At 47.8% G+C, this 14,410-nt stretch overlaps 1 protein-coding gene across 1 annotated transcript in view; it reads right to left on the bottom strand.

Annotated features, from left to right (window-relative positions):
* Positions 1-13,984, bottom strand: part of EHMT1 (euchromatic histone-lysine N-methyltransferase 1) — a 63,196-nt gene extending 49,212 nt beyond the window's left edge. The window contains exons 1-2 of the mRNA XM_009994313.1: positions 13,899-13,984; positions 1,927-2,483 (exon numbers count right to left, since the gene is read on the bottom strand). Of these exons, the coding sequence (XP_009992615.1) occupies positions 1,927-2,483; positions 13,899-13,944 (603 nt within the window). The 5' untranslated portion in view covers positions 13,945-13,984. The remainder of the gene's footprint in view (positions 1-1,926; positions 2,484-13,898) is intronic.
* Between the last annotated feature and the right edge of the window lie 426 nt (positions 13,985-14,410).

The raw sequence follows: 14,410 nt of genomic DNA, 5'->3' as shown, positions 1-14,410 counted from the left end.
GCTGAGGACAGGCTGTGCACGCTCTAGAGCAGCTCAACGCCTGCATCTTTGGTTTTTGAAGCTGCTGCTACTGTGTGAACAAATAACCATCACAGGCACCATCACAGCAACCCGTGTAAGGGAGCATGGCAGCATCCACAAACGCTGCACTCAGCTGTCTAGAGACAAACCTTGAAGCCCAAGGGGCTGTGTAAAAATATTCTTTTGATGTATCATAAAATATGAATGAGAAAACACTCCCTCCTAACCTAGCAGTTGTCTTTTAGAAGGGAATTGCCTCTTTCGATTGCTCAGCCCCAAGGGATCTCTCCCTGTCAAATTCCACCAGGGTCTGGGGGTTTGCCTGGCCTCGTTTAAGCACACAACAGGCTGCTGGAGGAAAGCTGCAAGGCAGTTTGGGTTACAAAGCCTGGGATAGAGGAGCCTCAGGTGGGATTTTCACCAGGCTGCACGTTACTGCATCGGGGCTTCCCACTTGTCAGTCAGGAAGCACAGCAGGGGTGTGAGAGCAAGAGAATTCAAATGCAATCAGGGGAAGAGAGAGGGGAAATTAGTGGTTTGGGAGGATGGTTGGGAAATGGTGGCAGGCGTGGTTTCTGCCCTACTGTTGAGGCTGGGTGCCCACGAGGTCTGTAATCTTGATGTGCTCTTTGGACTCCCACCTGCTTCCGCAGGCACAGGTGGTGCCGCAGCCAAGGGCACCTTTCCCCATCTGTGGCTGGCAAGGTGCCACCCACCTTTTTCCTGTGTGTTTTTCTCTCTTTCTCTCTTCCCCTGCTCTAGACCACAGCTACCCACAGCTTTGAGACCTCCACGTCATGTTATTGCTGTGTTGCCAACATGTGGGTGACATCTGAGGATCCCTTTGCATGTTCTGGTCTTTAACCCACTTGTAGCTAACAACAACCCATGGCACCCACCTTCCCAGAGCTGCAGCAGCTCCCCCTTTATTTTCCGGGTACGTTGTGTGCCAAGCAGGGCACAGAGTCCTCTCCTTGACCTAGGTGCTGGGAACCTCAAGGCCAGGCTCCCCCCATCATTTGACAGAGCACAAGGACAGGATCCAGTTCATTGTAGTGAGCATGAAGTGTTAAATGACATATATATGATACTTCCACACACATGAAGTGTCACAGGGCTGGAGACCAAGCACTCATTGGAGACCTGCCTGTTCCAGTATCTATTCCCTACCTTTGGCAAAAGAACTAGAAAAAGAACCAAACTTGGCCAATGACCAAGAAAGGCCCGTTTTTGTTCACCCCACTATAACATGAACACACCAGATGGCTTCACATCTCCTTTTGCTTCCTAAAAAAAGGCAGAGCTCTGATGTATTAAGTGATGGTAAATCCACCGCTAAGGATTCTGGAGGGAAGATTTATGAACAAGTTGCATTACTGCAGGCAACACAGAGTGAGATAAAACATCACCTGCCTTACTACTTTAATGATAGGGCAATGCAATCAAGTTGCCTAACAAAACAGCTTCTTGACAGCTTCCAAGCTGAGGAGAAGCCTCAAGTTAACATGTTATGCTTAATTTCCTTTGGGTCGAACTTTTAAGAAATCTAATTTGTTTCACAAGCAGCTCTGGATTTCAGCAGACAGCTGATAAGCAGTACAGAGAGAAAGGCCATTTAGTGTCTCACACAGAGCTGCTGGAGAAAGTAATTGATCAATTATATATTTAGAAACAACTGGGGAAGAGAGCCAGTTGATGGTGGCCATATGACTATTTTAACACCTCTGCCTCTCTTAAGATGAGGACAGATACATATATATACACATGTATTTTAAAAAACAATCCACTTGGTGGGACATGTCAGAATTCCATGTGTTCCCATGCAGTCAGGTATCCCTCTCCCACACTCCAAGAAAGCCAAGAGCCATCTCAGCAGCAGCACTGCCTGCTGGGCAGATACATTACCAGGCTAGGGGTGGGTTTAGGCATCGTCTTCCGTGCTCTGTGGACCTTGACTTCAGCGTTAGCAGCAGTGGCTTTTTTAGCATCCATGTCCTTACTGCCCTCCCCGAGCTTGGCTGGCATCGTGGCTTGCATCTGAGAAAAGGAGCCCATAGTTCTCCCTTTGCTTGCTCCTCCTGGAAGGGTTTTTGCAGCATGGCCAGCGAGAGAAGCAAAGGTGCTGGTAGTCCTTAGAGGTTGCTCCTGTGCCATCTGCTTGGTTAGAATATATCCATTGCTCCCCGTGACAGAAGTCTGTGTGAAGTCATTTGCTTTCATGTGGTTCTGCTTCCCAGTCTCACCATCTCGTTCAGAAATGCCATTTTCTGCTATCCTATTTAACTTAGTACTAGAGTCCTGCTGGCTCACTTTCGTATTGTCCTGAGTGTTTTTAGCTGGGTTTGGGTGGCTCCCAGCTTCGCTGTGCTCACAGGAACCGTTGGTTTCACCATCTACTGCCACTTTTGGTTCCCCCGTTTGCTTTTCTGCAGCACTTTCATCTGCAGCCATGGCATTAAAACCTGGAGGGAGAGGGAGGAAGAGGGGAGAAAGAAAAGGGTCACAAGCAGTATCAAAATTCCAAAGAGAAGGTGCAGCTACTTGCAGCGGCTAATGAAGAGCAAACCTCTCCCCCAGGAAACTGCTTGATTTATATAGGCACACACACAGATTTGTCTATTTAACTTGCTCTCTCACCTACCTGACCAGTTTGCCTGGATCCTCAGAGAGTGAAAACTGGGGAGGGTGGCTCAGTGGAAAGCTGAGCACCCATTCTCACTTCCCTCAGCTGCAGATGTGGCCATTTGTTCCCAACTATGGATTTTTCAAGGTAAATATTATCTTTAGCTTTTCCAAAAACTACATTTATTGGACCATATGTCAGCACCTCACATGTCAAACAAAACACTGCCCCATCTTCCCCCTTCAGATCTCTGGCAAAGCCCTTCACAATGCCAGCCTGACACCAGGCAAGCTTGCTGGTAGGGCTGTATGGGAGAGCTTTTGTGGTACAGACACAGCTCAGCAGCCAAATGTCTCCATCAGGGCTTGGCCACTACCTGGAACATGGCAAGGAATCACTCCCTGGCAGCCACAGCTCTCCTGGCAATCTTGTCCAGTCTCCTCACTGGGATGAAGCAGCACAGGAGCAGGATTCCCAGTGTCATTTCAGAGGCAACAGCCAGAGTAAACACAGGGGTGAAGGATGTTCAATGCAATGCTAGACTAAAATAATAACATGACTCAAACGCAGCAAGATTTTTGCAGACTAAAAGCTCAAGCACAGAAAAAACAGGAGTGTTCATATAAAAAGGTTTTGGGTGGGTTTTTTTCCCTCCCTTCCAGACAATTCTATGCTCCCCCATCAGTAAAATTGTCCCATCAGAGATTTCAGACCTGAGCTGAAAAAAATCCAAGTCTGAACACCACAAACAGGTTTCTGACATGCCATGCTAGCAGCTCCCCAGGCAAGCAGGAGTGATAACAATTCACTGGCACCATCAGGAAGCTGATTAAATCAATCTGCTGTTAGGGATTCCTTGCTTTGTTTTCCTCCCAGAGGCAGGCAAGCCAGAGCAGCACAATGGATATCACCATCCCACTTCACACTGCTCTCAAAGCCCAAGCACTCCAGGAAAACAATGCTCTGAACGTCCCTGCTGACCTGGCAAAAACCTGATGCAAGGCTAAAGGGTGAAGAGGAACCAAGACCCTGCATCTCAACATGTCCAGTGCAACACAGCTGGGCTGATGGTTCCAAGGTGAGCTCTGCAGGGCTTTGCTGCCTGCCCCTGAGCACCCACAGCTCAGTGTCAACACCAGCAGGGCTGGGGGAGGCTGAGGAGCAGCTCTGTGCAGCTCACCAGGACAGCTCTTCCCAGAAAGCACCAAATTCGCTTTCCAGTTTGTAGCAAGTGAGGAAAATAAATCTCCCTTCAACTACTTGAGGGCCTACCCTCCTCTTGTTCCCACCCCCTTTTTAATGCATTCATTCAGTTCATCTCCTGACCAGTGAGTTGACCTAAAGATCTATTTGACACCTGTTTCTGCACAAGCAGCATTTGCAGATCTAGCCTCTAGAAGCAAAGTTTTGGTGCTCATCTGGGATTTAAAGACAAACATTCCAGCAGAAAACTGAAGGCCCTCCTAGAACTGGACAATACATTCAGACCCTCCGATCCAATCCCTGGGTTGAATCATGGCCAACACTGAATTCAAACCAGGACACCCAGGGCTCTGCTCAGGTGGGTCTAAAAGACCTGCTGCAAGGTTCAACTCCACAGAATCACAGGATGGGTTGGGTTGGAAGGGACTTTCATCTCCTTCCAACCCCCTGCATGGGCAGGGACACCTCCCACTGGACCAGGCTGCTCCAAGCCCCATCCAACCTGCCCTTCAACACTTCCTGGCACAAGGCATTCACAGGTTTCCTTGGTAGCCCGAGACTTGCTCCAGCCTAGTCTTAACCATAAATTACACAAGGTCCTAACCTACATTTCCAACTGAAAGCCAGAGGTGTTGGACACGAAGCATCTTACTGGAAAGTGCCTCCAAAACCCGATGACAAGTGGCTACACTTCCCTGGGGTTCAACTCTGGCCATTCTTCCTGCTACACCTGCACCAAGTGGTCCATATCCCCCAAACCCAGGCAGCTCAGCCTGGAATGGCCTTCCAGATGGGCTCTGCCAGCTCAGAGACTCCCAAACCAGCCCCAAGACCTCCAAAAAAGAGCACATGGGTGCTTGCTGGAGCACACACAGGAGGGCAGAAGCAGAAACCCCACCTCCAGCAGGCAGCAATGGAGTGGCTCTCCAATCATGACCCAAAGCCACCACCTCCATCACTGCCCTCTCACACCACCCAGACCACCCTCTGTGCACTGAAAGCTCTGGTAAGACACACAAGGGTTTGTTTTGGATAGCAACAACTCTGGGAGAAGATAAAGTGTTCATTTTTTCACTGTTATTTAACTAGTGGAAAAGTGCTGGGCAGAGGGAGCCAACAGCTGTGTCCTTATTCCTTCAATCCTTGTTCCTCTTCCTGCATTTGGTGTCTGTAAAAGACTGCACTGTGACCATGTAAACAATTATTTCAGCAAAGTCAGTGCCAGAAGAAAACAAAAAACGAGCTCCCTAACCACAGATGGAGGTTTCAGCACTAGGCACCTGGCTGAACTAGGCCTTCAATATTTGTTGATTTAAATACTGTGCAATCCCACCAGGGCAGTCAAATAACTTCAGTGGCTGGTGATTAGATCAACTGAATAAGCAAGAGGGCAAGAATTGCTCTAGCTGCCACAAAGGCAACCCAAACAAGGTAAATTAGAGCACTGCCCTAGGGGAAGGAATAACTGCATTACTCCAGAAAGTGCCATGAATTTTACGAAAACTCCACAAAGTTAAAATTAAAATCCCACATAGTTTCCCCCCCCATTCTTAGGAAGTGTGCAGAATGCAGCTGATTGACTGTGGAAGTGCCATCAATTCCCTACAAACAAGCACCAGACTTTCAAATCTGTATGACTTCAGATTTGACAAAACAAAGATATGGAATTTCCTAGCCCCTGAAGTTGCACAGACCCAGAGAAGTTGACATCAGGCATCAGGTTTTGATTTAACAGGATGATGCACCCACTCTGCCCTGCTGTCAATGACTGCACACATTGCAGGGAGAAGCAAGGTCTTCATAGAATCATTGAATGGTTTGAAGCAAAATAAAACCCACCTCTGCTCTTCCAGAAATCCTGGTTCCTCTCCATTGCCTTTGCCTGTTGGGTTTTAGCAGAAGCAGACATAGCCTGGTCCTGCCCTGGAGCTCAGGTCAGTCTGCCAAAACCTGCCCAACAGATGCACTTTGGTCCCTGCCAGCAACACTGGCCACAGCCAGAGGGAACTGAGACACAGAACCATGGAATCCTATAACCTTGGAACCCTGGAGGTTTGGGTTGGAAAGACGTTAAAGGTCATCCAGTTCCAACCCCCCTGCATGGGCAGGGACACCTCCCACCAGCCCAGGCTGCTCCAAGCCCCATCCAACCTGCCCTTTAACACTGCCAGGGATGGGGCAGCCACAGCTTCTCTGGGCAACCTGGGCCAGGCTCTCACCATCCTCACACTAAAGAATTTCCTCCTCATGTCTCATCTAATCTCCCCTCTTCCAGTTTTCATTCATTACCTCTTCTCACTCCCTGTCCTTGTCCCAAGTCCCTCCCCAGCTTTCCTGGAGCCCCTTCAGGCACTGGAAGCTGCTCTAAGGTCTCCCTGGAGCCTTCTCTTCTCCAGGCTGGACACCCCAACTCTCTCAGCCTGAGGTCACTGCTCCATCCTTGTGTAACAGGAAACATCTACAAGTCTGACCACATTCAACAAGTCCTCAGCACACACTTTCATACTGCACACTTACAAGCATCACTGAATAGATAAAATTCAATATATATTTACACTTTTGCTGAAATATGGCCTGAAGTTGGGGTGGGAACACAAACCAGAGACAGCAGGAACCTGGCATTGGAGAAATACTGACTAGAACAACCTACAGAATCTCTTCAACAACACCAGACAGCTAAAGAAACACTTGCTCCTGACATGACCTTTGCATCTCCCCTTTTTCACTATTTAAATAAAAAGTTTCACTGCAAACCTGACTTCAAATCCACCTCATAGCAATTAGTTCTCTTCCTGAAAATGCTGTTCAACAGCTTTCCCACTCCTGTGCTGCAAGGACAAGTGAAGACAAACATAAACCAGATATTCCTCCAAAACCTTACGATGAACAATATTCACTCCTTCCAAATAGCACAGAACCATTTCCTCCAGACTTTTCTCTCCAAGTCCCTCATTGTTCCTTAATCTACACTACTCTTTTTTTTTTTTTTTAAAAAAAAAAAAAAAAAAAACTTTAAAAAAATCATGTTCAAAAGATACAGCCCATGGCCAGGGCAGTGTAACCTCATTTCCTAGGAGCATCCCAGTACTTTCAGAGCTCCCAGCAGGAAAAGCTGGTCACACAGACCACACCACAGCCTGGATCCCAAGCCAAACATTGAGGAGTAATTCAAAATCCAGCCATGTGTAGGACAGGTAACTGGCCCAACAGATTTATTTCCTGTTCTGGTGCCCATTCTCCCAGGAATGTATCTGAAGTTGATACCAAGTTGAAACAACCTTCAGTAAACATCTACCTTCTAGGAGCTGGCTACATTTTATTACCACAAGGAATTTAATACTCAGAAACCGATCCCTGCCACTCCACGTGGCAAAGAATAACCAGTAATATATTTAAATCACTTATTTGAATTAACAACTTGCTGAGAGCAACACTGAGTTCCCACCTCTCCCCAGGCTTAAACAGACTCTCTGCAGCAGTTTCACTCTTAAGCTTCTTCTCAATTTCAGAGTCATTCAAAATTGAATTAAAATTCCCATGAAGAGAAGAGAATCTTAAGAAAGAAGGAAGAAGTTAAGCCAGTCAGGTTGAGGGCACCTTATCTCATTTTAGGTGTCTAAAATGTATCTCAAACCTCAAGCCACCTTTGCAAACCAACAGTGAGCAGAGAACAAACCACACAGCCCAGCCTGACTTCAGACACCAGCCTCTGCACGACCTCATCACCACCTGGACATGCCTACCATGTGTAAGCAGAAATGAGCTGGACTAGTTCAGAATTAGAATGGTAACTTAAAAAATAAAGCAAGTGAATTAGGCAACACAAAACCCATCTCTGCTCTTCCAGAAATCCTGGTTCCTCTCCATTGCCTTTGCCTGTTGGGTTTTCAGCCCCACCAGCAGAAGCAGACATAGCCTGGTCCTGCCCTGGAGCTCAGGTCAGTCTGCCAAAACCTGCCCAACAGATGCACTTTGGTCCCTGCCAGCAACACTGGTCACAGCGAGAGGGAACTGAGACACAGACTCATACAACCATGTAAACATGGAACCTTGGAACCCTAGATCTCAAGAATCCTAGAATCCTGGAACCCTAGAGTTGTAAATGTTGGAAGGGACCTTAAAGAACATCAGGTTCCAACTCCTCTGCTATAAGTAGGGACACCTCCCACTAGCCCAGGTTGCTCCAAGCTCCATCCAACCTGCTCTTCAACACTGCCAGGGATGGGGCAGCCACAGCTTCCCTGGGCAACCTGGGTCAGGGTCTCAACACCCTCACAGGGAAGAATTTTTCCCTAGTGTCTCACCTAAATCTCCCCTCTTCCAGTTTTAATCCATTCCCCCTTCTCTCATCACTCCTTGCCCTTGTCCCAAGCCCCTCCCCAGCTTTCCTGGAGCCCCTTCAGGCACTGGAAGCTGCTCTAAGGTCTCCCTGGAGCCTTCTCTTCTCCAGGCTGAACACCCCAACTCTCCTAGCTTGTCTCCAGAGCAGAGCTGCTCCTGCCCTGGATCATCTTTTAGGCCCCTCTCTGGACACCTCTGTGGAGATCAAAGGGGATGAGTACCCACCAGAAACCTCCCATACAAAGGCAGCCAGATATCACCTCACATCTCTGTGTTACTTTCAGAATGCTCTGAAAAAAAACCAAGTCTTAAATATATTTTTTAATTCAGATGTCACTGCTCTGTGTGCCAAATTAAGAAAAACATGCAAGTATTGTGAGCCCTTACAATCCAGGCCAAAATGCAGTCATCACTAGGTCTGAGTGAAAAGAAAACAATACAGGAAAAAATCCTACAGACAAATGCACTATTGTCTGATCTGTAACTTTTACATGTTTTCTGAACATCTTGGAGCTGAGCACTGGTACAGACACTGCCCAGGTCCTGCCCCAAGCTCTGTGCTGGGGGTAGCTCCATGTCTGCAGCTCAAGCCTCCAGGATCCATCTACTGCAGGAGAAACATCAGGCTCAGTGCTAAGTACAGTGAGGTGAGGAGATTATTCTTCTTCTCCTTCTAAAGCAGCCATCTCCTCACCAGGGAACACAAAGGCTGCAGCTGCTCAGTGGAAAGCAGCACCCCCCTCACCCACAGCATCTTATCTGTAATAAAAGGGGGGGGAAAAGAAACAAAAAAAAATAATAACCCCTCTGGGAATTTAAAACCCTGACACTCTCTCTAAAAGCACTTTTAAGTCTATTTGAGAGCAAAGTGACTCTGCATGTCTCATCCAGCACTACATGCCCCAGCATCCTGGCTCTTGTAAAGCAGCTGCCTCAGGTGAAGTCTCAGAAACAGGTTAATAGAGAACTTTGTTACCTGCTCCCCTTCCTGCTTCTGTGGAACTTTCTGGGGCTGGAGTATCAGAACAGGGCAGTTTGCTTGGGGAGGCCAGGTGAGATGCAGCACAAGGAGCTACATACATCAGGAGAACAAAAATCACTTCCAATTCTTACAAATAAACCACTTTTTAATAAGCTTCTCTATGAGTCAGCTTGCAAACACGACCTGATAAAACACAAGAGCAACTTCTTTCTACTCGTCTCTTCCGTCTCCCTGCCCCTCTCCCCGCCCTGTCAAAGGGAGAGATGGAACTAAATTCACACCCACATGTAAAACTGAACTGGAATATTTCCTCACAGACAACGAAACAGCCTCATCCACAGCCTTTTTTTCTATTTGTATTGAGCAATTTTACACAGAAAGGGACAGTGAGTCTAGTAAGCAGAACTGGAAACTGAAGGGCTGGAACACACAAAGATCTCATTCCTACAGACCTGCATTACATTTACAGAATCACAGACGGGTTTGGTTTGGAAGGGATCTTTAAAGGTCATCCAGTCCAACCCCCCTGCAGTGAGCAGGGACACCTTCAGCTAGATCAGGTTGCTCAGAGTCCCATCCAACCTGACCTGGAGCATTCCCAGGGATGGGGCATTCCCCTCCCCAGCTTTCCTGGAGCCCCTTCAGGCACTGGAAGCTGCTCTACGGTCTCCCTGGAGCCTTCTCTTCTCCAGGCTGAACACCCCAACTCTCCCAGCTTGTCTCCAGAGCAGAGCTGCTCCTGCCCTGGATCATCTTTTAGGCCCCTCTCTGGACACCTCTGTGGAGATCAAAGGGGATGAGTACCCACCAGAAACCTCCCATACAAAGGCAGCCAGATATCACCTCACATCTCTGTGTTACTTTCAGAATGCTCTGAAAAAAAACCAAGTCTTAAATATATTTTTTAATTCAGATGTCACTGCTCTGTGTGCCAAATTAAGAAAAACATGCAAGTATTGTGAGCCCTTACAATCCAGGCCAAAATGCAGTCATCACTAGGTCTGAGTGAAAAGAAAACAATACAGGAAAAAATCCTACAGACAAATGCACTATTGTCTGATCTGTAACTTTTACATGTTTTCTGAACATCTTGGAGCTGAGCACTGGTACAGACACTGCCCAGGTCCTGCCCCAAGCTCTGTGCTGGGGGTAGCTCCATGTCTGCAGCTCAAGCCTCCAGGATCCATCTACTGCAGGAGAAACATCAGGCTCAGTGCTAAGTACAGTGAGGTGAGGAGATTATTCTTCTTCTCCTTCTAAAGCAGCCATCTCCTCACCAGGGAACACAAAGGCTGCAGCTGCTCAGTGGAAAGCAGCACCCCCCTCACCCACAGCATCTTATCTGTAATAAAAGGGGGGGGAAAAGAAACAAAAAAAAATAATAACCCCTCTGGGAATTTAAAACCCTGACACTCTCTCTAAAAGCACTTTTAAGTCTATTTGAGAGCAAAGTGACTCTGCATGTCTCATCCAGCACTACATGCCCCAGCATCCTGGCTCTTGTAAAGCAGCTGCCTCAGGTGAAGTCTCAGAAACAGGTTAATAGAGAACTTTGTTACCTGCTCCCCTTCCTGCTTCTGTGGAACTTTCTGGGGCTGGAGTATCAGAACAGGGCAGTTTGCTTGGGGAGGCCAGGTGAGATGCAGCACAAGGAGCTACATACATCAGGAGAACAAAAATCACTTCCAATTCTTACAAATAAACCACTTTTTAATAAGCTTCTCTATGAGTCAGCTTGCAAACACGACCTGATAAAACACAAGAGCAACTTCTTTCTACTCGTCTCTTCCGTCTCCCTGCCCCTCTCCCCGCCCTGTCAAAGGGAGAGATGGAACTAAATTCACACCCACATGTAAAACTGAACTGGAATATTTCCTCACAGACAACGAAACAGCCTCATCCACAGCCTTTTTTTCTATTTGTATTGAGCAATTTTACACAGAAAGGGACAGTGAGTCTAGTAAGCAGAACTGGAAACTGAAGGGCTGGAACACACAAAGATCTCATTCCTACAGACCTGCATTACATTTACAGAATCACAGACGGGTTTGGTTTGGAAGGGACCTTTAAAGGTCATCCAGTCCAATCCCCCTGCAGTGAGCAGGGACACCTTCAGCTAGATCAGGTTGCTCAGAGTCCCATCCAACCTGACCTGGAGCATTCCCAGGGATGGGGCATTCACCACCTCTCTGAGCAACCTGGGCCAGTGTCTCACCATCCTCGTGGTGAAAAATGTCTTCCTTCTTTCTAGCCTGGACCTCCCTCTTTCAGTTTAAAACCATCACCCCTTGTCCTGTCACTACAGACCCTGCTAAAAAGTCGGTCCCATTTTTTTAAAGGCTCCCTTTGATACTGGAAGGCCACAGTAAGTTCTCCCTGGAGCCCTCTCTTCTCCAGGATGAACACCCCAGAGCAGAGCTGCTCTAGCCCTGGGATCATCATTGTGGCCTCCTCTGGACTTGCTCCAACAGCTCCATGTCTCTCCTGTGCTCAGGACCCCAGAGCTGGACGCAGCCCTGCAGGGGGGTCTCACAAAGCAGAGGCACAGAACCTCTCTCCCTGGCCCTGCTGGTGACAGCCCAGGACATGGTTGGCTTAGAGGGCTGCAAGTTCACACTGTCAGCTCATGTCCAGCTTTTCACCCACCAACATCCCCAAGTCCTTGCCCTCAGGGCTGCTCTCAATCCCTCCATCCCCCAGCCTGTGTTGATACCAGGGGTTGCCTTGACCCAGATGCAGGACCTTGCATCTGGCCTTGTTGAACCTCATGAGGTTCACACAGGCCCACTTCTTCAGTTTATCCAGGTCCCTCTGGATGACATCCTGTCCCTCCAGTGTGTCACCCACACCACACAGCCTGTTGGCATCTGCTAATGTTCTGAGCATGCACTCAACCCCCCTGCCTACATCCCTGATGAAGATACTAAACAGTAGTGGTATCATCCTCCTCGCCAAAGGGAAAAATCTGCTCAAGCAACCTTCAAGAGAGAAATCTCTGACTTCAGGGAGCTTTTCCAGTCCACATATCCCAGCTCCACAGGTTGTCACCAATCCCTGAGTCAGGAACAGGGCTCAGAGAAACTATTTCATGCCATCTTTCAAGTCTGCTGCAATGGTTTCATGTTCATACAACACTCAAAAGATGTAAATTCTTTGCCAACACTAAACACTGTTATTAACAGAACTCAGGGACATTAATTAATGTCCCTATGATGATCACAGCTGTGTAGAGAAGGTCAGCAAAGAACAACGCATACAGCACAGCGACCATGCAAACCATTGTCTTCTACACCCATGGTATGCTTGGGAATAGGAGGATCCAATTCTAACCTCACCACAAGAATGGAGACTAAGCAGTTCCCATTTTAGGACCCTTCTTTTCCCAGGAACACAACTGGACAATAAGCTGAAGTGGTTGGAAATTGAGCACCACGTGAAGCCTCGAGATTGCTCCTGCACAGGGAAGGTTCCTAGCTTTCTTTTGATAAACAGCATTTGTTATTAGTCAAAATCAGTCAAGACATACAAGACATACAAGTCTCTTCCCACCCTCATTCTACATTTTTACCTCCACAGACTCTCAACACTTATCTCAAGCTCAACCAAGAGCTAAATGAACTGGCTTTATATCCCTGAGCCAAGCAAGGCAAGGGATCAAAGCCAGTCTCCTCCCAGAGCAACGTGACCTCCCACAGACATCTCAGACTCCATCTCTGGTCTGCTCAGACCAGAGGTCCACACACAACTGGTGGCAGCAGCAGCACTCACGTGCTCCCAGTTAATATGCAAGCACCATGGCCACACCTGACAAAGCATTCAATATTCTCCCTGTTCTGAGCTTTACTTTCTGACTAGAGCAGCTTGACAAAACATGGTGTTGGACAGAAGATAAAGCAATGCTATACTCACACGTGTCTGAATTTAGTCCAAAATGTTGCTTCTAGCCAAGACTGGGTATTTGATGAGGCCAGTTCAGTATTTTTCTAATGCTCTGTTATGGAGCAGAGAACAAAAACGTACCAAATCCCTGCAGAGCTACAAGAAGTGACTAGTCAAGGAATAATTAAGTCATGGAAAGAAAGGAGGGAGGGAAAAGATAAAGGGCACTGGGGTTTTTTCCTAATCCCAATGACATGTTTAGTAAGCCCTCAGATTTGTGTTCATGCAGCTCAGAGACAACCAGGAAAGACTTTGTCAAATGAACATGTGTGCTGCATCCTGCCAAGGAAAAAGCAGGCGGAAACAAGGCAGAAGCCACGAAGCAATTCCACAACAGCACAAGGTGTGGAGTGTCTCACCCTACCAGCCATCCTGCAGCAAGCAGTGTCTGTTCTGGAGCAACAGAGAAACTCACAGGAAAACAGAAAGTTAACTTCAGCAGAGGGAGGAAAGGGCCAGGTCATCATGTGGCAGGGATCAGAGTTCAGCTAAAACCAGTCACACAGAGGAGGTTCAAAGTAACGCCTTTGCACTTCACAGCCACACCAAAGCAGAAGTGAAAATGAGTTATTCTTCTTTAGGTGGGTGGAGATGGATGGACTGAAAAGCAAATTTACATCTTCTGGGGAAGGGCCCTGCTCAGAATAAACACAGGAGGAGAACGGAGCCACTCTGTTTGTGGGAGCACACCTGAGACCCTCGGGGACAGAGCATATCTTCAAGCCCTCGGTTTTGTTCCCATCACGTGCTGACCCCACGATCAAGGTCTCACTCAAGGCAGGTGCTCACCTTCCTCTTTGTTGTTGGTGATATCCTTCAGCAGCTCAGTCTTCATGCAGGCGTCTTTCCTTGTCTCTCCCTTACTCAGCACTGTTCGCTAGGGGGATGAAATAAAACACCACGATTTAGCTCAATGTTCATAGACATGTTGCATTTAAACCAAGAGACAATCATGGACACATCCTGTTTACACCACGGGCAAACCTCCTTCTGCACAAAAAAACACCCCTGCCAGGAAACTGCCCCTGAGGCACAGGCCAAAGATAAAGAAAGGCAGAGCTGGCCCCAGCTGACAGTGCCACCCCAGAGGTGGAGGGGCTTCCAGCTGCACCCAGGGCTGATACCTCCCACCCTGCAGATGAAGCCAGGCAGATTTTCTGCCTGCAAGGAGCTTGGGAATCCAGCTGAGTGTGTCTGCACAGGCACAGACTAAAATGGTCATGAAAGGCCACGAGGAGGTGACCCTTTTTCCCTGCAAACTTCCCAGGTCTTGGGAAGGTCTATAAGCTTCTGTAACATAT

The sequence above is a fragment of the Chaetura pelagica genome, unplaced genomic scaffold (assembly GCF_000747805.2).
Source record: "Chaetura pelagica isolate M959 unplaced genomic scaffold, ChaPel_1.0 scaffold132, whole genome shotgun sequence".
Taxonomy (NCBI): Eukaryota; Metazoa; Chordata; class Aves; order Apodiformes; family Apodidae; genus Chaetura; species Chaetura pelagica.
Note: the sequence above shows the minus strand (reverse complement) of the source record. Positions and strands in the feature narration are given on the sequence as shown.